Here is a 23,973-nt window from a genome sequence, read left to right on the forward strand (position 1 = left end):
TTGAATTTGGGTTTCACTCTCTCAGGTGCATGCCCCTTAACCACTGGCCTGTAGGATAATTTGATGGGGGGCTTTCATAGATGCTAAGGCCAGAAGGTACCAGTGTGATCTAGTCTGACCTGCAGGACTTCACCGAAACAATTAATAGAGCGTATCTTTTAGAAAAACAGCCTATCTCAATCTCTCCTGTTGTCACTGTTCCACTGCATATAAATAGTTAAGTATACTTTGGGCTAGACAGAGTGAGTAAGAATGCTCTTTAGTCCAGTGGTTAGGGCATTCACTAGAGAGGTGGGAAACCCTCACCGCTCATCTCTGCCCTTGCTTTTTTACTGACAGAAGCACAAAGCACAGTATCGATGTAATATATTAAATGATACAAGAATTCGCTCCTTAAGGGGAAGCCAGGCAGAAAGAACCACAAGTAACAGAGGCTAGCTGAACAATGTAACATCCTGAGCAGACCAGAATATGTGTCTTGTTAATTAGTATTGTCAATGTACTTAAAGGTGAATTGATGATGCCTCTCTACAAATACTGGCTTTCTTGTTATAGTTAATGGCATCACAGGGATAATTAATGGCAATTAGTTATCCAATACTTGTATTACACCTATTGCATCATGCTCATTAACGGTTGTTGTTTGATGTGGGTGCTTGTAAGCTCTTGGCCCTGCCCGCAGCTGACTGTAGTCCATGCAATGCACCCGCTGCACGACACGCACACAGCACCCCTGGAGTGGGCCAGCACCGCTTTGCAGGGTGCATGGGCACTGCCTAGCAGGCTGCCACTCCTGGGCGGTGCTTAACCCTTCACTATGGCCGACCATTCCCAAAATGGCCGCTGCGCGCGGCCAGTCTCAGGGCGCAGCCTCGCTTCCGCGGCCCACCTCCCACAGCGATTGGCCGGATGGGTTGGAGGGTGCGCGCCGATTGGCTGAGTGGAGGGGGGCGGGCGGGTGTGGCGGAAATCGGGCCGGGGGCGGCTGCCTGGCGGGGGATGTGGTGGAGAGCAGGGATGGCAGCGGGCGAAGGGCTGGGCCGGGCGCTCCGGGCGGTAACGGAGCGGATGCAGCAGGCGGTGGCCAGGCGGCCCCAGGTGAGAGGGGCGGGGACCTACTCGCAGGGCCCCCAGCACGGGGCGGCAGGGCCTCTCACCCCAGCCCCCCCCTCTGGGGCCCCCTAACACTGAGGAACAAGCCCCCCCAGCCGCCCCTAACACTGGGGAATGAGTCCCCCTGCCCCCACCCCACGGGGTCCCCCCACAACTGGGGGGCAGGGCCTCTCCCCCCTCAGCACCCCTCACCTGCTGGGGCCCCCTAACACTGGGAGCAGGGCCTCTCCCCACCCGCTGGCTCCGTGTGGTAGGGTGAGTTTCTGGGCGGAGGCTGGTGGGAGGTGGGTGCTAAGGAGTGAATGGGTGGATTGGGTTGGCCTAGCCTAGGAGGTGTTTGGGGCTGGCTGGCTGGCTAGTTGGGGGGGGGGGGTTATTGGGGAAGGAGTGTTTAAGGTGGGGAGGGCGAAAGAGAGTCGGTAGGTGTCTGCAGCGTGTCTCTCCCTGAGCTGGCTGGGTTTTCTCTTCTCTTCCCTACCCCTCAGTTGAAATGATTGGTCTGGCTTTTATCATTCCCCCAAATCCTACGAGTCGTGCATATGGGGGTCTCATGCACCTAATCAGAGCACCCCAGCTGCTTTAGGGGCTGCTGTCCTCCTTCCATCCCCAAGATATGCTCCCTGTTACCTTCTGAAAATCTCCCACCCCCGCCAGCACTGGGCTACTAATCGGCTCTCTCTGTCTCCTGCTTCTAAAAGCATGGGCAACAGGAGGGATTATCCCAGCCCACGTATTTTTGTGTTGTATCTAATGGAAGGAAAAATCAGGGCATTTTTTGCCTTCCCTGAGGGATTCTGGTAGCGTAACTAATCTAAGCACCCAATACATTTCTCCCAGCTGTCATCTTCAGTCCAGCTCTGGCTGCTTGAGTGGCATAACGTGGAGCTTGAAAGAAGGCCCTACTTTTTCTGTACTGGGGATTTCTCACTCTCCTGAAGTACATGCCTCATTGGGCAGGAAGAGGTCAAGAAATGTTTGTAGGGAATTAGCTGTAAAAAATGTGTCAAAAGTTTCTGTAAGGTCACACCACTGGGGAAACAACATTGTGTTGGGAAGTTAACAAACATATTAACTGACATGTTGAACATGATTTTGTACTTAATGTGGACAAGGACAGATGTGGTTAATGACACACTAGCTGGTTGTCGCTAACCTTAGGAGCAGCCTAGGGTTAACCATTTAACCCTAGGCTGGTTTTTGAAAAACCATTGTCCTTGTCTACATGAGGTGCAAAGTCACATTAAACACTAAGTTAACGCATCTTCTAACATGATGCTTTTTCTCAGTGTAGAGGTGGCCAAATTGTCAGTTAAGATTACTGGACCTCATATACGTGGGGAGCTGTTTCTGACTGAGTCCATCTGTGAATGCTTTTCTTCCAGATTAGTTTATTCCACGTTGGAATAAGAGCAGTTGGAATAAAAGCAGCCCCATGGAGTTAATCAGGAATAGTTACTCTGCTTTAAATTCATACCCTACCTTATTCCGTATATCTTGCAGGTGTAGATAAGCCCTTAGAGCATCTCGCCAGCATGGCCCTTATGACCCCAAGCAGAAGAGATCCTCATCAAGACGGTTATTGAGTTCTTCCCCTTAGTGGCATATTGTGGCACCTCCTGCACTACAGAGCAGGCTGGTCTAGAATACAGGCTTTTGGAGAGAGAAGGGGCTCTTTTAAGTAGCCTGCCATGAGGATAACTTCTTATTCCACTAGATCTCTCAACTGAGGTTTGTTTCTGGTATTCGTAGAATCAAAGAATAATAGAATATCAGGGTTGGAAGGGACCTCAGGAGGTCATCTAGTCCAACCCCCTGCTCAAAGCAGGACTAATCCCCAACTAAGTCAATTCATGCCACTGACTTCTCATAACTGCTTCCTTTGACAGGGTCTCCCTGCTGTACAGCCTCGACTCGTGGCTGTGAGTAAAACCAAACCTGCGGACATGGTTATAGAGGCCTACAATCAAGGGCAACGCAGTTTTGGAGAAAACTATGTAAGTCCCCCCACCTTTCTCCCATTATTTCATAGGCTTTAAGGCCAGAAGGGACTGTTGGGATTTAGTCCTGCATACTGCATGGTACAGGCCATAGAATTTCACCCACTGAAATCCTGCATCTGGCCCAAGAAGTTGATCTTGAACTACAGCATGCCTTTTAGAAACTGTCTGACAAGCATTCGCTCTTTTGTGGTGAACCCTTAAGCTTTAGCCCTTGGGTGACTAGTAAAAGCGGACTCCACTTTGAATCCACAGTTAGGTTTTCTTTTGTGGACTGGAGCATTTTTCTTTATTTTAAGGTTGTTTAACCACCACTGTGTGAATTCTTGTCTTCTAATTTCTTGACAAATGCTATAGTTCCATTCTAGGCAGTAGGACATAACGGAAAGGGGAGTAACTGGGTATTTTATCCAGTAAGCCATAATTCTGGGCTGTGGTATTTCGTGGCTGGCTCCTTTGCTTACATCCTGCTCTCTTTTTGCAATTAAACGCCAGGCAGCAGGGTAAAGAGGGGAGAGCTATAAGCAGTGCCTGAAACTTTGATATTTCTGTACCAGATACCAGCACTTTTAGCTGACCTCCTGTACAGCAAGGATGCTAGCTTGTGGCCAGGTGTGGGGGGGCAGGGGGGAATCCAGATGTGCGTTCTTGGTAAAGTAGTGAGAAAGAGTGCCCTGTGTCTGAATGCTGTTCAAAGTGGCAGTACAAGTAAAAGCGCACTACTCAACTTCAGTCGTCTTCTACCAAATGCCAGACTCTCAGCTGAGTGGTGCTTGTCCGTGTTATACTCCATGTAGCACCTTCTGCTCGTGATGCCAATGTATTACATCCATTAGCATTACTGGGTGCTACAGAGGAGAGAGCAGTCCCATCTCACCATCATCCCCATAGACACTCCATGAAAAGTCCATAGTTGTGTATTTGCTGGTACAGTTGTATGGTGTGTCCCAGGAACGCGGGTTGTGGCACAGTACCTCTGCTCTTCCAGCAGAAAATGGAGAAGTGCCTGACATAGTTTTAACGAGAGGATGTCTTTAATTCACTCAGGTTCAAGAGTTGCTAGAAAAGGCATCAGACTCCAAAGTAAGTTTATTGTTTTTTTTTATATAGTCTTCTTTTCACCCCCAAAGTATCTTTACAATTAGGCAGATGTTCCATCTATGTTTTAAGGAATCAAGGTGGAGGCTGAAGGAGGGTGGGGCATCCTTAGCTTCCGGCCTGTTTATCGGAACTCTTGAAGCTCCTGTCTATGAGCACAGTTAGTCGTGAGGCTTGCGTGTGGACCCTGCATTGCCAATAGTGCAGTGGCTCTCAAACTTTTTTACTGGTGACCCCTTTCATATAGCAAGACTTTGAGTGCGACCCCCCCGCCATAAATTAAAAACACTTTTTAAATATATTTAACACCATTATAAATGCTGGAGGCAAAGCGGGGTTTGGGGTGGAGGCTGACAGCTCGTGACCCCCCCATGTAATAACCTCATGACCCCTTGCGGGGTCCCGACCCCCAGTTTGAGAACTCCTGCAATAGTGGTCTCTGCCACTGGAGATACAGGCTGTTCTCAGGTTTTAAAGACCAGTGATAATGACTTGCTTTTGAAAAACCACATTGTTTTATGGTTAGTTTTTTGCCCACACTTTGCATAACATTCTATTCCCTTAGTCCTCCCCACAGGAACCAACCTCACTTGCACCAGAAGCACTGTCTGAGCCAAACTTCCCTCAGTAAATTACAGAAAGAGGTGCCTGGTGATTTTTTCCCCCTAGACACAAACAGCCCCACATGCTTTTTGGTTGGTGAAAAAATTGCAGTTCAAACCTGATTAACTCTTTCTCTCTGTTCTCAGATTCTGTCTTCGTGTCCAGAGATTAAATGGCATTTTATAGGCCATCTGCAGAGGAACAATGTCAACAAACTGATTGGTAAACTTAATTTAACTTCTTTATGCTCAGTGTCCCGGGGCAACAAATTCTTCCTATGTCATAACTTGCTTGATTAACCCATTAGTGCAGTTGATTACAGGCCACGAAAGCATTGTCCTGGCTTCATGTTTTACTTTTACTTCTGTCTGCTGTTATCCCCTGCCATAGTCCACTGCTGGCTGGAGGCAATTCAAAATAGCTCTGTGATACCTTTGCTGCACAGGGGGCTGGGAGCCCCTTAGTTGGGAGAATATGACTTTGGTGTCTCTGATATTCGCCTCTGACTGCAAGAGAGAACTGCTTTTGTGTTCATGAATTTTCATATACACTAAAATAAAACGCAGCCTGTGGAACTCATTTCCACAAGACATCAAAGACCAAGAGCCTAGCAGGACTAAAAAAGACTAGACAGGTGCATGGATAATGGGACTATTCTGAGATTTCAAGGTAAAACTTTCAAAAGTGCCTAAATGAGGCCTTGGCTACACTAGACAGTGTTGGCTGGTATAGGTATACAGCAAACCCTCCTAGTGTAGATGCGGTTCATATGTACCAATGGGTGTTTCTTCTGATATATCTGTTACCCAGCAAAATAAGCTGTGGCTATGTCCCCACTACAAAGATAAGTTGACCTATGTTAAGTCAACCTTACAGCCACTGGAGTAATTACTGTGGTGGCTGCTGTCCATGTTACCCTCCTGACTGAAGAGGGGTAGTGTGGGGGGGCTGAGAGCTCCAGGGGAGCTCCAGCAGGAACCCAGCTGCCCCTGGGGCTTGTTGCCTTCCAGCTCCCAGCCAGCAGTGGGGATGGGGGGCCAGCCACCCGGGGCTTCTCACCTCCAGTGGGGAGATCCGCATCCGGAGTTTGGCTGGCTGCCATGCTCCCGGAAGACAGAAGGAGTGGGGAGCCCAGCCGGCAGCCCAAGCTGGGAGCCTGGGTGGCAGTCTGGCTTGGAGTGGAGACCGGGCAGCAGCCCAGCTTTGAGCTGGCTTTCTTGTCAGTGGAGCCATGAAATTGACGAGAATGACAGCCAACAGCCCCTGTAAGACTGCATTGCCCTAACTACACAAACATAAGCCCTACTCCTCTTATTGAGGTGGTTTTATTATGTCCGCATAGCAAGGGAGTTACATCGGCGGGAGGAGCATTTCAGTGTGTACGCCTCCACTGTTTTGTCGACAAAACTCTGTAGTGTAGACGAGGCCTAGATCAGAAAAAACACTCCTGTATTACTGCATCTACACTAGGGCTTTTGCGGACCCAACTCTAAGTTTTGGAAGGGTTGTAAAACCTCTTGGGTGTGCACCAACTACTATTGGGGGTGAGGAGGAAACTTCCTGGGGAGTAAAGACTCATACCTACTCAGTGGAGGTTTGTTGCAGCTGACACTGGCTACTGTGGAAGACAGGATCCTGAACTGGGGATGGGGCTATGGTCCAATCCCAACTGGCAATTCTTGGAATACTATTCCATTGATCCAGGGATCAATGAATTTTTGTTGTTTACTTAGCTCTTCTACAGCTCAAGCTCTCTCTGTGCTGGGTCACTGTGACCTCTTATAAGAATGGGGGAGATGATGTCGCACAACGGAGGGATATTTTGGTATGTGCCATTTGTAGCGAGTAGTCAAGCTGAACTGCCACATCTGCTAAATTGGCCTAACATAGTCTGTGTGTTCCACGGCAAATGCACAGTGTAGCACACAGAACGTGCTGTGCAAAGTCTAAAGTCTGTCTTTGGTGTATGGCGCTAAAGAATGAATGAAGCCTCATGGAAACCTGGTGACAAGATCATTCTGTTTCTGTATCTCTGTTACTGATGCCTGTCTGCATGTTTGTTCCTCTGCCCCTGCTGCTTCCCAGAGAGAGGCTTATGACTTCAAGTGGGGAGTAAACAGCAGGAGCAGATGATCCAAAGAACAACCACCATGTTCCTCGTACAAATGGCCTTGGTAACAAAGAGCAAGGCAAGAAAAATACAGTAAGCTCTGGGGGTATAAATAGAACTTTAAACTAAACACTTCCCGCACTGCAGCTTTAAGGTTTTAGAAAGCACTGTGGCAGGTTAAATCCTCTTTCAATCCATTTCTTTCCTTAACAGAGATTTTCAACTATTTCATTTGGTTTGCAACCAAAATTTCTCTCTCCATCTCTGCCACTTACATTTGTACCATCAAGTTGGGTGCCATTTTGCATTTAGCTCCTACAGTGCCGTACATTCTCACTGTGCTGTACAAACACAGACTAATCCTCGCAGCCCTTGTGAGGGAGGGTGGTTCTGTTCATTTCATTTTATGGATAGGGAAACTGAGATCCAGAGGTGAAAAGACTTGCCCAAGGCAAATGTATTGGATTCGGGATTGGGACTTGGGAGGTCCTGGCGACAGTTAACAAGAGGCTATTGCCAGTGGAGGCAGACAGTGTTCCAGCTACAGCTGTTTGTGCTTTTGAAGTGCCTTCAAATCTGCCTTATTTCTCCCTAGCTGTCCCCAATCTGTTTATGGTGGAAACGGTGGATTCTGTGAAACTGGCAGACAAAGTGAACAGCTCGTGGCAGAAAAAAGGGTCACCGCAGAGGTTAAAAATCATGGTGCAAGTTAAGACAAGTGGAGAAGATAGTAAGTGGTTGGACACTTGAGCTTATGACATTCATGTTCTGTTAGCACTGTTGATGGGTACAATATAGCTGGGTTAGATTAATGTGTGTATTTAAAGAGCTACTCTAGGTCTGAAATTCAACCTGCTTTCAGTGTTTTAAAATGGAGTATCTCTTTCCAGTCTGAATAGCTCAGTTAAAAAACCTGCATTATCACTGAGAAATTGAGGAGGCGGTAAATCCGGCAGGAGAACAGGAAAAGCATGGCTTGGGTGTCCTTTGCTGGCATCACCAGAGCAGTTAATGCTGTTCCTCACATTGGCCTGGCCTCAATTGTGCAGCAAACAAAATGTTTGTTTCAAATGCCATTGGAAACGTGGGGGCACAGGAGGGCAGCCTAGCTTGCCTAACAGAAATCAAGCCGGTATGTGGTGAGACAGACACGTGCATTTTTAGGCCAGGTCTCCACTTAAGTTTTTACCAGCATAGCTATAGTCCGCTGGGGTGCGTTTTTTGTTTTGTTTTAACAAATCACCAACACGGGTAAAAGCCCTGGCATAGAGGCTGTTATAGCAGCAAAAAGTGCTTTTGCCAGTTTGCCTTATTTCACTCACTGACCCAGAGTAAGCTATACTGAAAGGCAGGTGCTCTTTTCGTGGTATAACGGCATGTCTACACCAGGAGGGTTTGCCAGTGTAGTTATACCAGCAAAACTTAAGTGTAGACAAGGGCTCATATTTGAAAGCACAGAGGAAGTGTTGCAGAGAACAGAGTAAGCAAGGCACTGTCACCATCTCTTTCAAGGTTGATTTTCTTTTAACATCGATAGATTTTTTTTTTGTATTGCAGACCTTCTGGGTGTTGCTCCTTCATCAGGTGAAGCAAGTGGTCCAAGTGCCCAAGGTGGCAGTGCTAAGGAGAATGCATAGGAGACTTCTCAATGCTCTAAAACCGCTAGACCACCCCAGATGTTCCACAGCTCTTGAAGGGCTGCAAGTGGCTGTGGCTGTACCACTCTGTGCTCCATTTGTGAGAGCCCCAGCGTCTAGTTTGATACTGCTGTAGGCCGTAGATTTTTAGTGGGCTAAATTACAACAAAGTGAAAACCATATCTAGGCAGCCTCTGGCTCTGAGCAGGGAACTCGATATGGAGTTTGGCGTGTGTTGCTGTTTCACCATTGCGGTATATGCCTTCTTTTTCAGGTAAGCATGGTCTCCCGCCTGGAGAAATAGTGGGAACAGTGGAGCATATAATCAAGGAGTGTCCAAGCCTGGAGTTTGTGGGTCTGATGACAATTGGCAGCTTTGGACATGACCTTAGTAAGGGACCAAATCCTGACTTCCAGGTAAGACTTACCTGGGGCCAAGTCTTTGGACTCACTGGAAATCAGTGGCAAGATTCCCATTGCCTGGGACCACAGTTTAGCCCTTCTGACAGTAATCCTGTCTAGGGCTTGTGGAGGACAGCGCTAAACAGACCACCACCCTCACGCTATTCATACAGCTCCCATGAACCCAACTGACCGAGACTGTGCCATCTCGTCCGCAGTGAGGCAAGGAAGTGGGTACATAGCAGCAGGCTGAGAGAGATGCAGCATCCAGTTACAGAACAGCCAGTTAAGGGCTACTGTTGCTTAACTCTTCCAGTTGAAAAGGCTGACTGCAGAAAGGCCTGCTGGGAGATGCGTTCTTACAGTAGCGTGACTGTAAGCCAGTGCGACCAGCTCCCCGGCCGTGGTGTCAGAACTCCCAACGGCAGCAGAATTTCAGTCCCTTTCTTCAGGGATGGGTTTAATTTTCAAAACCAGAACAGATCCCCAAGTGTGGCTGCATGGTGTCTCCTCGAGCCTCTTCCTCGGAGGGATTCTGCCTCTGCCCTGTGTATACAGGAGGTGTCTCCAGCAGAGTCTTCCACTTACCTGGTGGGGAAAGGACCTGAAAGGGGGCTCTCCCCAAGTCCCTGCAGGGGTCTCTCCTAACTGAGCTGCTTGCTGGCCTTTCATTTGAGGACCAGGTGATCTGCAGGCTATGCCTGATTCCTGGCCTAGACCTATTGCCTGGGCGATGCACGATTAGACACAGTTGCAGCTAAGCCCAGCTCCCTTAAAAGGCTGCCCCACCATGTGATCACAACCTTATGCTGCAAAGATTTATAGTACGTCTATACTACAAGTGCTACAGTGACACAGCTGCAGTTACGTTGCTGTAGTGCAAACGCTGCAGCGACAGAGGTGGGGTTTTCCATCACTGAAGTAAATCCACCCCTTCCAGAAGTGTGAATTTTTTCAAGCCCCTGAGTGACTTTGCGAAGTCGATCTAAGTTTTAGGTGTAGACCAAGCCTTGTCAGGATCAGGAAGAGGCTTCTGGGTTGCATAGGTCACACCTTGTAACAGAACAAATAGTTTCCCTTTTCTGAGGCAGATAACCTCTCTAACAAACTCTCATTTAATTACGATATAGAAAACATCCGTAACTGGCAGTAGCTACGCTTACTCAGTGTCACTTGTGTTTGGTAACTAATGAAGTGTTCTACAAACCTTTCCTAGGCATTGGAAGGAAGTGAATTGTTGATTGGTGTTTGTATTGTGGTAGTGTCTAAAGACTTCTGTCAGGGATCAGCACCTATCTGCGAGGCGCTGTATTAGCCTGACACGGATGGTCCCTGCTCCAAAGAGCTTATGTTCAAAATATGACAGTAAGGCTCCAAATGAAAATAGTCTTCAACTTGCTCCAGTGTTCACTCCTTAATACTTGGCATTTCTAGAGCATTCTTGGTTTGCAGAGCATTTTGAAGACAATATCCTCAGTCCCCTCTGAGGTAGGTAAATAGTATTGTCCCCTATTCCATAAAGAGAAACTGAGTGACCTAGAGGTTAATGACTTGTTCGCGGCTGCAGAGGCCGTCGGTATCAGCGCTGGGACGAGAATGTGGGAGTTCCTGACTCCTAGTTCTAAAACGCAGGTTAGGACAGTTTCACCTTGGAGGGAAGCTTTTCAGTCAGGGTATAAACCCCTGGCAACAGGATTTGGAAATGCTGATGCACCCTTATGCCTGGAGGTTCAAAGGTGTCAATGTTGTCCAATTCAGGGACTTACAAGGAAGTATAACTTATAACAGCCTGGTCCTTTGCATAATCCCACCTGTCCTCTCCTGAGGCTGTATCCAGGACATTCATAGGAGCCCATGTTGTGAAGATTGCTGAGGACATGCACTGAATCGCCTGATCAGACAGATCTGCCTTCAGGCAAAGCTTCAACCACAACGTGCCTTTGTTGTTTTCTGCTTTGAGGGACTTGTGTCTGAGGCCAAGTAGCGTAAGGTCCCATTGCTGCTCTGAATTAGCAGGCCTGCTCCAGGCACACTGCTGTGACACTTGTATCCCTTGAGAGGATGTGAAGGCTTCTGTGTGTATTTTCACTAATGTGGCCTATAGATAAGCTGCATTGTAAATTTCCAAAAGCTCACGAGGTAACTTAAAAACAGGAACGAGTCCTTGAGAACAGGGAGAATGGGAACTGCAGCCAGATGTCGGGAATCTCCAAAGAAGAGCCAAAAGCTTGTTCCAGGGCACTGTGAAAAGCATTCAGTGTAACTGTTGAGCAGTGTGTAATCTGCCCCTTGTTTCCTCTCTTAGGTGTTGATATCCTTGCGACAGGACGTATGCGAAAAGCTAAATATCCCCATTGAGAAAGTTGAGCTGAGTATGGGCATGTCCACAGACTATCAGCATGCAGTAAGTCTGGTTTCCTTTGGCCACCCCAGATCTAAGGTAGCAGTCATCCCACTGATACTACCTCCCTCTAGGGATAGTGATCAAACAGCCAGACCTTGCAGCCCATCCTGCACTGAGATTCTGCAGCTAAGTCTCATGAGGAGCACAGCTGATCTTAACTGTAAGCCTAGAACTGGGTCATCATTGATCTCTCTGTTTGATAGCTTCCCCCATTTGTCATGACACTTCCCGGAGTAAGGCTTCCTGGAGTAAGACTTCCACATTTGTGTGACTTTGAGCACTGGTTCTAGTAAGGACACAACCTGTGTATCTAAGGTACCTACATGGACTCCATCCCTGGGGTGTCTGAGCCCTTCCCAATCGTTAATATATTTCTCCTCACAACACCCTTGTGCGGCAAGGCAGTGCTATTATCCCCATTGTACAGTGGGACACAGAGACTAAGTGACTTGCCCAAGCTCTCCCAGGGCGTCTGTGGCAGAGCAAGGAATTGAACCCGACGTTCCCAAGTCCCAGGCTAGCACCCTAAACACTGGGCCATCCTTCCTCTCTTCTTTTGTTCTAAAGCAGGAAAGCACAGGGCTAGCAAACTCGGGTCTGTTCTAGGATCTGCTGTCAGCATGGGAATACGGCTAGCTTGTTTGCTAACTTGTTCCACTGGTGGATACCTCTTGCACTATGGCTTACTACTGGAGTAAATGATCAAAAGGGCACTTCGAAGCCCAAATGTAGAGCAGAGATTGCATGTGGGAATAGAGAAATTGTGCATTCTTGTGTGTCCTAGTGGTTAAGCCCCAAGCTGGGTTACTGATGGGGCTAATGCTCTGTGGGACAGCCACAGTGTCTGAGGGCTGTCTTGTTCCCTCTTCTCTCTACAGATTGAGGTTGGATCCACAAACGTCCGGATTGGAAACATTATTTTTGGAGAGCGGGACTACTCCAACAAACCAGCCAACGCCAGTGACACTAAAAGCAAAGCGGAGTCCTTGGCTGTGCAAGAGCACTAAATGGAAAGAGGAAAGATGCTCTAAACTACAGGACACCAGGGAGACTTAACTATGCACTTTCACCTCCTTCCGTAGTGACAGCTTGTCATGCTAGCAAGGGGAAATACCTGGTAATAGATCAGAGGTCTCAGAACCTATAACGATTATTGTATGAGAGTAGAAACTGGAATTTTTTTTTTTTTTTAACCCACCAACAACAAGAAAACTTGTGGTTGAAAATGACTTCAGTATCTTAGCTACTTTTAAGAACAATCACTCTTGGATAACTATATTGGATAAACTGATTAAGCATTAGAATTGAGTTATTAACGAGCAAGAGGCATCTCCAGCAGTCTGTGATTATATTTTTAATATGAGGTGTGGTTTACCTGACGGTGAACTAACTTCTGGTTAGCCAGTTTTAATTTTGTCAGTGGCATCTCTAAATACCTACTCATCTCGAGTGAAAAGGTACGTGGCTCAATAGCTACCGTATGCCTAGGTAGAAGCTACTTTGTAGACACACAGCGATAACACTTAACAGTATTGACACTGAAGAGAATATATCCATTCTAATAACGAACAGATGAGTGAATAAAGAACACAGTTGCTAGTGCAAGTCAATGGCACGCTGCTTTTGGCACATAAATTGGAAGGTGCGAGTGTGCTGGCTGACCAGAGGTTGTATTTGTCCTCTCCAGACTGGCATTGCTAACTCTTACCACTGGTGACATATCTCCTCCTGTCTTTGTAGGCGGCTTTTAAGCCTTTAATCTTTTCCCCTCGTAAAGTGTTGAGTTATTTATGTACTACCCGATAAGTCCGGTTGCAGTGTGCTCTACTGGCTAGAGCAGGGAACTGTGTGTCTCAGACTCCTGGCTCTGTCATTGGCTTGCTATGTGATCTTAGGCAAGCCACTTAACCACTCTGTGCCTCAGTTTCCCCATCTGTCAAATGGGGATAATAATACTGACCTACCTCACATGGAGGATTGTGAGGCTTGCTTGTTTGTAATGTGTTTGAAACCCTCGGAGGAAAGGTGCTGCAGAAATGCGAAGTATTATTACCCCATTACGTCCAGATGTACATGAAATCAGTTGTATTGCCACTGCGCAGATGCTGTAATGTAGTTCCCAAATCTTTAAATTCACTGATTCATTGGCCCTGACCTCTGCTCTTTCTAAAAGCGAGAAGGGGGAAGCTCTTCCATCACAGTAGCTGTTTCATCCAGGCTTGCAGCACATAGTTTCACTGACAGTGTTTACAGCAGATCTGTTTTGTAACTCGCATTTTGACAGTCGGCTTCAGGGTCTTGTCTGTTGCAAGAATGAGGAGACCTTAGTCACCAGTAGCAATACCTGCTTTTCATGGCAAAAGGCTTCTCTCTGTGTGCGCGTGTTTGGTTAAATCAGCCGTGGGTTTTATCTTCTAAATGTAACTGAAAAGAACACACTCTTGAATCAGCCTGTCATGTTACATAGCTTCAACACTGCATGCAGTCCGAAGGCCCTCGTCAGAGCTGCAAAGGGTGGTGTTTGATCTAGTATGTTAATAAAACTGTTGTGAATTTGAATACCATCTGTGCCAATGACAAAGCTATTAAAGATGTTATTTTTATGTTCCAATGTTTTGGATGAACGCTGGGGGCCAGTGCTAGTTGCCCTGCAAGATGTCTGCATAACATGGGGCTGATGTTTACTGAGACTGGCTTGTCCTGGAGGAGGGGGCGGTTGCTTTGAAAGACAGCTGAAGCAAAGGGCCTGCCTGCCTGCTTAAGAGGAAGGGCTTCTTGATCAGAGGGAAAAATAAACGAAGGCTGAGACTGTAGAGCAACCCAAATGAGGTGAGCAGTTCTCTCTCTGTGCCTCTGGGTGGCACTGTCCCCAAATCTGTAGAGCTGGTTTAAGAGGGATATTAGTACCTTTTGGCTGTGGGGTACAGATACATCCATAATAATCCTAGGCTAAAATGGCTAGCCAGAGGTATGGAAGTGTTTGTGCTCTCCAGCCACGAGGAGGCTGGGACAGAGCAGGAAATACCCGAGCAAGGAACAGGCCTTAAGCAGAAGCAAGGGAAACAGAGAAGAAATGATAGAGAGCATTCGCCAATGATTCCCACCCCGACTCCAAAAAATAAAAAGGAAGGTGGCAGAATGACTATCACTACAGATTGTGTTGGCTCACCTGCCAACCAGCTATTGAGGAATGACAATCTCCTGGCCTACATGGTGCTTTTCCCCCCTGATCTCTACAGCAATAACAAGTTTGGACTATTTGTGTGTTTATACACCAAACAAGCCCTGATCTTCAGTATGCTTTCTGCTATGGACTGCAGAAAAATGGGACTAAATGATAACGGACTCAGCTGTGAATCTGTTTCTTCCTTAGCTCATATTCCCTCCATGAAGCCCACCTCCTTTCCCTTCTCTCCCATCTTCTCTGCTCACTTCCTGAATGGAAACGGGATACTAGTGGGGCTTAATGAGGCAATGAAAGATCTAGACTGGAAGGTAAGTGCCAGGGATCACGGTATTGCAGGAACCTATTGTGTTAGTGGATTAATACAGTGGACTTTGAATTCTGGAGAGTGGCATTCAAATAACAAACTAGGTCACCAATGAACATAAGTGTTTGGTTTCCAAATCTCCATTTGTGTATGTGTCAATTTGCACTCAGTAGCAGTACCAAAAAGATGCCTAGGACTCAAATAGCAGGATCTGCTGCTGGCCTTCAGTGAAGTACACGGTCACAGCTATGCCCGAGACCTACAGCTGATATAATGAGGTGTTTAGCATTAGAGATGCACTTTGCCGCCTTGCCACTACCTCTCCCACAATGCTGATCTAAGGAGTGGTATCGAGGGCAGCCTGGAAGGAGGAACTAGGCCATTAAGATCACAGTGGCCATGGAGGAGGGAGTGCCAACATGACAAGGTGTTAATGGGGAAAGCCTAGCACTGTTAGCTTCTGTTCTCCAGTTGTGAAGCTGCTTCACTCTCATGCATCACCTCCCTGCTTCCAGCATGCATTGTCGTGCTGGTGCAAGGTGTCACTGACAACCCAGGAGCCTTCTGTCTATGCTGCAGGTTTGATGGGCAGCACCAGTGCCAGCTTCATGCACACCCTGCCCCCTACCAATAGAAGGACATCCTCCCCCCAAATTGGGGATTTGGTCTCCTTTGGCCACTCTGAGGCTGCCAGCAAGGGTGCCAAATGTGGTGGTCCTCCCTGTCCAGGGAGAAGTGGGCTTAGACCCCCCACTCATTTCACAGAGGCCACCTGCCAGATGCTAACTGCTAGTCACTGGAATGGAGTCAAGAGCCTTGTGATGAAAAGTTCCCTGGCCTGTTGTTAACCCCGTGGCCCCTTGTCCCCCTGCAACATGAGCTATAGTTACATCTATTAAAATACAAGCACTTGCCTAGTTTGCTGCCACCCTTATTCCCTCTTCTAGGGGCATTGTCGCTGTCAGCATTTGCCTTGAAAGAATAATCCCAGCCGATGAAGGTTTAATCTTGAGGTCGGATAGATTACCCCTCCCATATAAAAGGTGTAAAGAAGTACTTGTTTGTGTTAAATCTGCAGCCTATTGCTTCCAGTGGGTGTCCTTCAGTTCTTGTTGTGTGAAGGTGTAAATAGCACTTCTGTATTCACTTTCATCACCCCAGTCATGATTTTATAGACCTCTATCATATCCCCCCTTAGTCCTCTCTTTTCCAAGCTGAAAAGTCCCAGTCTCTTTAATCTCTCCTCATACGGAAGCTGTTTCACACCCCTAATCATTTTTGTTGCCTTCTTTGTACTTTTTCCAATTCTAATATCTTTTTTTGAGATGGGGCGACCAGAACTGCATGCAGTATTCAAGGTGTGGGCAGGGCCGGCTCCAGCTTTTTTGCCGCCCCAAGCGGTGAAGGAAAAAAAAAAAAAAAAGCTGCGATTGGCAGCACATCGGTGGCAGCTCTACCGTGCTGCTTCATTCTTTGGCAGCAATTCGGTGGCCGGTCCTTTCTTCCGAGAGGGACCCACCACTGAAGACCCGGATGTGCCGCCCCTTTCCATTGGTCGCCCCAAGCACCTGCTTCCTATGCTGGTGCCTGGAGCCAGCCCTGGGTGTGGGTGTACCATGGATTTATATAGTGGCATTATGATGTTTTCTGTCTTATTTTCTATCCCCTTCCTAATGGTTCCTAATATTATATTAGCTTCTTTGATTGCTGCTGCACATTAAGCAGATGTTTTCAGAGAACTATCCGGTTGACTCCAAAAATCTCTTTTGTAAGTGGTAACAGCTAATTTAGACCCCATCAATTTGCATGTATAGTTGGGATTATGTTTTTTAATATGCATTACTTTGCACTTGTCAACACTGAATTTCATCTGCCATTTTGTTACCCAGTCACCCAGTTTTGTGAGATCCCTTTGTAACTCTTCGCAGTCAGCTGTGGACTTAACTATCTGAAGTAATTTTGTATTGTCCGCAAACTTTGCCACTTCACTGTTTACCCCTTTTTCCAGATCATTTGATATGTTGAACAGCACAGGTCCCAGGACAGATCCTTGGGGGACCCCACTATTTACTTGTCTCCATTCTGAAAATTTCACCATTTATTCCTACCTTTGTTTCCTGTCTTTTAATCAGTTCCTGATACATGAGGACCTTCCTCTGACCCCATGACTGCTTACTTTGCTTAAGAGTCTTTAGTGAGAGACCTTGTCAAAGGCTTCTTGAAAGTCCAAGTACACTACATCCACTAGATCACCCTTGTCCACATGTTTGTTGACCCCCTCAAAGAATTCTAATAGATTAGTGAGGCATGATTTCCCTTTACAAAAGCCATGTTGACTCCTCTCCAAAATACTGTGTTCATCTATGGTCTGATAATTCTGTTCTTTACTATAGTTTCTACCAGTTTGCCTGGTACTGAAGTTAGGCTTACTAGCCTGTAATTGCCGGGGTCTCCTCTGGAGTGTTTTTTAAAATTGTCATTACACTAGCTATCTGCCAGTCATCTGATACAGAGACTGATTTAAGTGATAGATTATGTACCACAGTTAATAGTCCTGCAGTTTCACATTTGTTCATTCAGAACTCTTTGGTGATACCATCTGGCCCTGGTGACTTATTACTGTTTCATTGATCAATTCGTTCCAAAACCTCCTCTGCTGACCCTTCATTCTGGGACAGTTCTTCAGATTTGTCACCTCAAAAGAATGGCTCTCGTGTTGCAATCTCCCTCACATCCTCTGCAACACAGACTGATGCAAAGAGTTCATTTAGCATCACTGCAACAGCTTTGTCATCCTTGAGTGTTGCTTTAGCATCTCAATTGTCCAGTGCCCCACCTGATTGTTTGGCAGGTTTCCTGCTTCTGAAGTGCTTAGAAAAATTTTTTTGCTGTTACTTTGTCTTTTGCTAGTTGTTTTTCAGATTAGGGTGTTGTTTTTTTTGTTTTTTTTGTTTTTTTGGCCTGCATAATTATACTTTACACTTGACTTGCCAGAGTTTATGCTCCTTTCTATTTTCCTCAGTAGGGTTTGACTTCAAATTTTTAAAGGATGTCTTTTTGTCTCTGCGCCTCTTGATTCTGTTTAGCTATGATGGAATTTTTATTTTATTTTTTGGTCCACTTGCAGGCATTTCACTCTTGTGACTGTTCCTTTTAATTTCCATTTAACTAGCCTCCCCATTTTTTGTAGTTCTCCTTTTTGAAGTTAAGTGCTACTATGGTGGGTTTCTTTGGTATTTTGCCACCTACAAGGATGTTAAATTTAATTACATTATAGTTGCTATTACCGAATGGTTTCACCTCTTGGATCAGATCCTGTATGCCACTGTAGCTATAGCTTTTAAAAACTCGGTTTTGGGCAGGGCAGCCTGAGCAAACACTACAGAACTGGCCATTTCATAATGTAGCTTTGTATTAAAGTCCTATCCACATGCATATACAAGATTTATTCAAATTGCACATTAACCTTGGACTCTGTATTAACTATAGACCGTCCAGGGTCTCTCCCTGCCTTGTAGAGGCTGAGACACCCCCATGATGCACTCTCCTGTACAAACGGACCCTTCTCCCAGCACTTCAAAGCAGTTGTCAGCCAGGGGAGCAGCGAAGAAGCGTGAGTTAGACTCCCTGTCTGTCACAAAGGAACTGTTCTTTGGGGATTGAGAGACCATCTCCTGGTAGACTTGGCTATCTCCAAAAGAAATAAAAACGTGGATTATTCTAGGTTGGACTCGTGTTGCTGCTCTTTTCATAGCAGTGGGTGAGGAAAGACTCCATGCTAAAGCTATATTTAGATAAATATCAATACTAAATAAGCAGCCTCCTACTCTAAAGGCAGCTTTTGAAACCACTGAGCTTTGCAGGCTTCAATTACCCAGTTAGGAGGAATCCAGTCTGTCCAGACACTGTCCTCTCCCTTCCTCCTCCTCCTCCTGCTAAGTCAGGTTTGTTTGTTTCAGATGATATCTTGTGTGTTGCAAAGTACTTGGCTTCAAGTTTGATCTTTCCTGCCAATCTGTGAAATAAAATCAGTGTGACCCTATTCGACAGATGCGCAGAGAAGCGATCAGTGCTGGCTCTAGCTTTCAACAGGGTGGGGCTGCTGGGAGGACTTGGATAGACATGAAAGTTATCTGTTTTCCCCATTAGGCATCATTCGATGCAGTATATAGACTTCATGTGATGCTCAGGAGGGATCGCGTCCAAAGGAGAAGCAAGCTGTATTGTTTCTTCTGAGGGCAGGAAGGACTGAGGAGGAGGAGGAGACCTGGCTTCAGTTTCTGTCTGTGCCTTCAGGCCAGTCACTACCTATGGATAAGTTTAGAATCTCCCTAGAGGAAAGAGGGGGAGAGCGGAGCAAATGTGGATGTGGCTAAGCCTGTGCCAGCACTACGCGTGGGGAAACGTCTAGGAGAGGCTCACCCAGCATTGGAGGGAGTCCCAGCTTAGGGTTAGAATGCAGTGGACGGATCTGAAAACAATAGGTATCCCCAGGACAACAGCCGCCTCCCTGATTACCACTTACATAAGAATGGCCATAGGGGGTCAGACTGATGTCCAGCTAGCCCAGTGGCTGGTGCCAGATCATGCTTCAGAAGGAAAGAACAAAACAGGGCAATTATCAAGTGATCCATTCAGTCGTCCATTCCCAACTTCTGGCAGTCAGAGGCTAGGGACACCCAGAGCCTGGGGTTCCATCCTTGACCATCTTGGCCAATAGCCTAATAGACCTATCCTCCAGGAACGTATCTAATTCTTTTTTGAACCCTGTTATACTTTTGGCCTTCACAACATCCCCTGGCAACGAGTTCCACAGACTGACTGTGTGTTGGGTGAAGTAGTACTTCCTTGTGTTTGTTTTAAACCTGCTGCCTATTAATTTCATTGGGTGACCCCGGTTCGTATGTTATGTGGAGGGGTAAATAACACTTCCCTCTTCACTTTCTCTACACCAGTCATGATTTTATAGACCGCCATCGTATCCCCCCTGAGTCGTCTCTTTTCTCAGTTGAACAGTCCCAGTCGTCTTAATCTCTCCTTGTATGGAAGCTGTTCTATACCCCTCATTTTTGTTGCCCTTCTTTGTGCCTTGTCCACTCCATCGATACTTCTCAGCAGTGTGGCCTTGGAGACTGAGCTCTCCTTTCTCCTGGGGTTTCTGTGCTCATCAGCATGGTGCTTGTGTCTACTCAGAGGATCTCTCCGTGGATAGAAGCATCTTGGTCCTGGAGAAGTTTCCACAGCAGCTGCCTGTGCTGTACCTGTTCTGTGACTAGAAGACTGTCTGTCTCCAGGCCCAGCTCCTTTCAAACACTCTCTATCTGTGACGTTCCCCTGCTGGGGAGTCAAATCTTTTCCAAGCCTGGTTGCTGAGTCAAGCCCGTCCACTGTGTTGTGACCTGTTTCAGTTCTGCACCTAGGATTAACAAGAGCTACTCTGCATCTGTGCCTGCAGCTTCCAATGAGAACTTGCTCTTTAGAGCAAGCACTTGGCTCTAACACCCCGCTGTTTGGCTCTGATGAGCAGCTGTAGAGGCGCAGTTGGGCTGTAGTCATTGTCACTCAATCCCTGCTAGCAATTCTACATAGAGCTTCATCCTTGGGGTTTCTAAAAGTAAGAAGCCGTGAGTGTGTGAGATCTCTCCTTTGGCACAGCTTAGGGATCCCATGCAGAATGCCTGTGTGTTGCTGCCCTCCAGAGGGCGATGCCCCACTCACAGGTATGGTCTCCATGTGCACTCTCCCCTTGTGAACAAGTGTGATTAGGGGAGGGTGCGTGGATTGGCCTCGCTCTGTGGGGCACTCCATTTGGATCTCTTTAGAAGGCTGCAAAATGGTTAACTTCTTAATTGATTTTTCATTCTCACTCTGGCCAGGACATTCTTGCAATTGAGGCACTCAAGAGACCTGGGTTGAAGTTCCTGTTCAGCCATAGACTGACTTTGTGACACTAGGCAAGTCACTTAACCTCTCTGGGACCCAGTTCTCCAGCTGAGTAATGGGGGCTGTGAGGGTAAATCCATATGCACTTGGAGGATGCTCTGCTGCTAGGGAGAGCCATACACCTCTATAGCAAGCCCTGGTGATAGGCCGACGTGGAGGGCTGGAAATCTCACCAGTGCTTGTTTTTGCAGCATCTGAAAACCAGTCTTGCAAAAACAAGTGATTTGGATGTAGCCCTTCTGACGGATAAGCCCCCAGCACAGTGCAAATTGCACCTGTTGACAGATGTAACATTCACTTTCTTGACCTGTCATTTGACCTGCCTAATAGGATCTGTGAAAGCTTCAGACAGGTTAAAGGCCTTAGCTACACACGGTGAGGGTCAAAATTCATGATGGGCTATCCAGGGGCTGGAGCCTGTTGCAGATTTCATCAGTGGAAGCAAAATGAGACTTGTTTATTTCTTGGATAGCAGATTTCCTCAGTGAAAGCCAATGTAATTAAGAGGTTTTTCTTGGACACAAATGAGCAGAATTTGGAGACTCTTCTGCTTTGATTTTACTCAAAGCCAGAGTGTTTTGCTTTTGAGGTTGGGAGTGGAGAGGGTTACCGTACCTCTGACACTCAGGCTCCGATGTTGTTATAGCATCAAATAAGTTACCCAGTTGTTTGGCTTAGCAGAATAATGATTCAGAATGGAGCAGGCTGGGTGTTTGTCTGGGAACGAGTTTAGAGGGGGTTGGAAATAGCTGAAGAACTTGTACACGAAGCTCGGATCAGCTGGGAAGCACTGTTTGAACATTCCCCTCTAGTGGTGATGTCCCTGGATAAGTCACATTTGTTATTGATTTGGACGAGGGTTGACTGTTTGTGGAGGTAACTTTATAGGAGGCTGAAATGCTGAAGACCGTGTGCAGGGGCATGATTGCTTCAGCGTGCTCCAGAGACCACTCCAGAGCTCTGATTGGCAGCAGAATGCTGCCAGCCCTGACCAATATCCTCCAGGGCTCAAGAACCTCGCCAAGCCCATTCCTGTTCGCTCATGAGGAACGCACAATTAATGCCGTGTTTTCAAGGGCCCCTTCTAACCACTGGGTCAGACACATCGCCCTCGAAAAGAAAAGGCAGAGAGTGCCTCAATTATGGGCTGGCGCTGGATCCAGGGCAGTGCTCAGTATGTATTCGGGTAGGCAGCCTCCTACCTCCCCACTGGCTCCCAGGAGGGAGGAGAAGTGAAACAGGTCATTAAGGCAACCCAGAATAAATCAATGGGTGAGAGCCTAGTCCTGAACGGCTAGGCCACCCACTGCTACCCATCGAACTATGGACAATGCATAAACGTTCTCACTGTGTCTCTTTGTTGGAGTTTCCTTAATTTCCTTGCGTAAATTAGTAGCAATGCATTAGGCCATTTCCCTGGTGGGATATATTGCAACTGAGCACTAATTGCTATTTGTAAGATGATGGACCCACTCAGGCCTGCTGCTAGCTTCAACTGACCAGTATTTTGGCTTTTTCAAACACTCTAATACCCTAATCCAAATACTTGTTTACTTAAGGTTCGAGCTGAGTGGCCTACTGCCATCCAGGGCAGTAAGTATGGGGCATGATCGTGTTTGCAGGACTGAGCCCTTGTTTTCTGCTTTGCTTGGTATTTTTTTGAAATTCCCAGGGGCCTTGTTGCTTTAAATCATGTTGCAAAGGAACAAAATACCTTCCCTTTGTTACTAGCAACACTGTAGGTTAGGAGTGAAAGAACTTTAATCCTCTAGGGCTAGATTTTCCAGAAAGGGCCAATTTTGTTTAAAACTCTCAAAGTCAGTTTCCCTGTTGTTCAGTCAATTTCACTGATGCAACTCTGAGATCCTGCAACTTGGGGTTCACCTGCAGCAAGGGAGGGTGTGTCTGTCTGGCTCTCTCTCTCTCTCGTGGCTGTTTCTAATAGAAGCTGACAAAAAGATAGGTGGAAACACTTCTGTGCATGTCAATGTTTTTTGAAAAGCTCATTTACCCCAAGTACATGGTGGGCCCAGTTGAAGTTGCCTCTTGGTGTGATAGTCACTCCCTGGAAAGGAAGGCTTAAAGCTCCATTTAGGAGTCCTGGCAACCACAGGCTCATGTCCCACCAGAGCTGACTCCTCACTGAGATAAAGCCTGTTCCGTGCCGTTTTCTGTCTTTGAGCCATTAGGATGAAACCTTAACTGATAGGCTAGTGAGGAGTGTTTCAGAGTCCACTCGGCATGCAGGCTGGGCCCCAGGCAGCAGCAGGGGGCTGGTCAGCTAAGCACAGGACCCTACCCACTTGCAATACACTGTACAGCTTGACTGACCATTCATAAAACCTTTCCCAGCCTCAGGATCCAGGGTGCGCGCTCATTGGCCCTGCCTGAGCTCTGCTTGCTCGGGGGGGAAGGGTGTTCACATGCCATATTAGAATAACCCCTCCCAGGCTGACTAGGGCAAACACCAATTAAGTCCTGTTGTCAATTTAATGGGGGACAAATAGGATGTTGGTTTCCAAGGAGAGTATAACTGGCTGGACCTTGTTGGTCTCTAGTGCTAGAGTTCACTAGCACTTGGCTAGGTGCTGAAAGCAGACAAGAAAGGCTTGGGGGCCCCTTGCAGCATCTCCTGTTAAAGAGGTGGGTTCACTATGAAACCTGGTTCTACAGAAATCATTCCCTCTCCCAGCTCTGCCTCCCTGGAGCAATGTCTCTTGACGGGCTGGGGCACTGCAGCTGCACTTTGCTCCTTTCAGTGCGTTTAGCTGTGCTTGCATTCTGTTCCGGTTTCACAGTAGCAGGTTCATTATAGTAACACTACATTTACCTTAGCTCCTGCTACCCGAGGAGTTCAATGCACTTTGCTGCTATTAATTTAGAATGACTGTCCCCAGTGAGGTAGGTCAATATCGCCATTTTACAGATGTGGAGACTAAGAGCGGTTAGGGGGCCAATGCTGAAAGGTGTTGAGTGCTTTCTGGGTCCTTCTGCCTGCTTCATTGGCTTCTTGCCATTCCTGATCATCTGAAACACACTGTGCCAGCTGGGGTTATGCCTCTAAAGAGCTATGCTAAAAACCCACCTGCCTGTGCCTCCAAAGTGAAAATGCCTATGCAAGCAGCTTGGGCCTTTGTGCTGCTGTGAGTCCCACTCCCCTACCCCACCCCTGCAG

The 23,973-nt window shown here is 47.0% G+C and overlaps 1 protein-coding gene across 1 annotated transcript; it reads left to right on the forward strand.

Annotated features, from left to right (window-relative positions):
• Positions 1-990: 990 nt before the first annotated feature.
• Positions 991-13,969, forward strand: PLPBP (pyridoxal phosphate binding protein). The gene is made up of 8 exons (XM_024214256.3): positions 991-1,098; positions 3,000-3,107; positions 4,158-4,193; positions 4,958-5,033; positions 7,517-7,651; positions 8,833-8,975; positions 11,266-11,364; positions 12,243-13,969. Exons 1-8 carry the CDS (start codon positions 1,000-1,002, stop codon positions 12,369-12,371), a joined length of 825 nt encoding a protein of 274 aa, XP_024070024.1. The 5' UTR covers positions 991-999; the 3' UTR covers positions 12,372-13,969.
• Positions 13,970-23,973: the final 10,004 nt, after the last annotated feature.

This window comes from Terrapene carolina, unplaced genomic scaffold, assembly GCF_002925995.2.
Source record: "Terrapene carolina triunguis isolate 2854851 unplaced genomic scaffold, T_m_triunguis-2.0 Scaffold53, whole genome shotgun sequence".
NCBI classification, from domain to species: Eukaryota; Metazoa; Chordata; order Testudines; family Emydidae; genus Terrapene; species Terrapene triunguis.

Excerpts from the sequence above, each read along its gene's own strand:
- PLPBP (XM_024214256.3), top strand. The coding sequence starts at position 1,000 with ATGTGGTGGAGAGCAGGGATGGCAGCGGGCGAAGGGCTGGGCCGGGCG. Across the intron at positions 7,652-8,832 it reads TAAGACAAGTGGAGAAGATA|GTAAGCATGGTCTCCCGCCT; the intron begins GTAAGTGGTTGG and ends CTTCTTTTTCAG. Across the intron at positions 11,365-12,242 it reads CCACAGACTATCAGCATGCA|ATTGAGGTTGGATCCACAAA; the intron begins GTAAGTCTGGTT and ends TTCTCTCTACAG.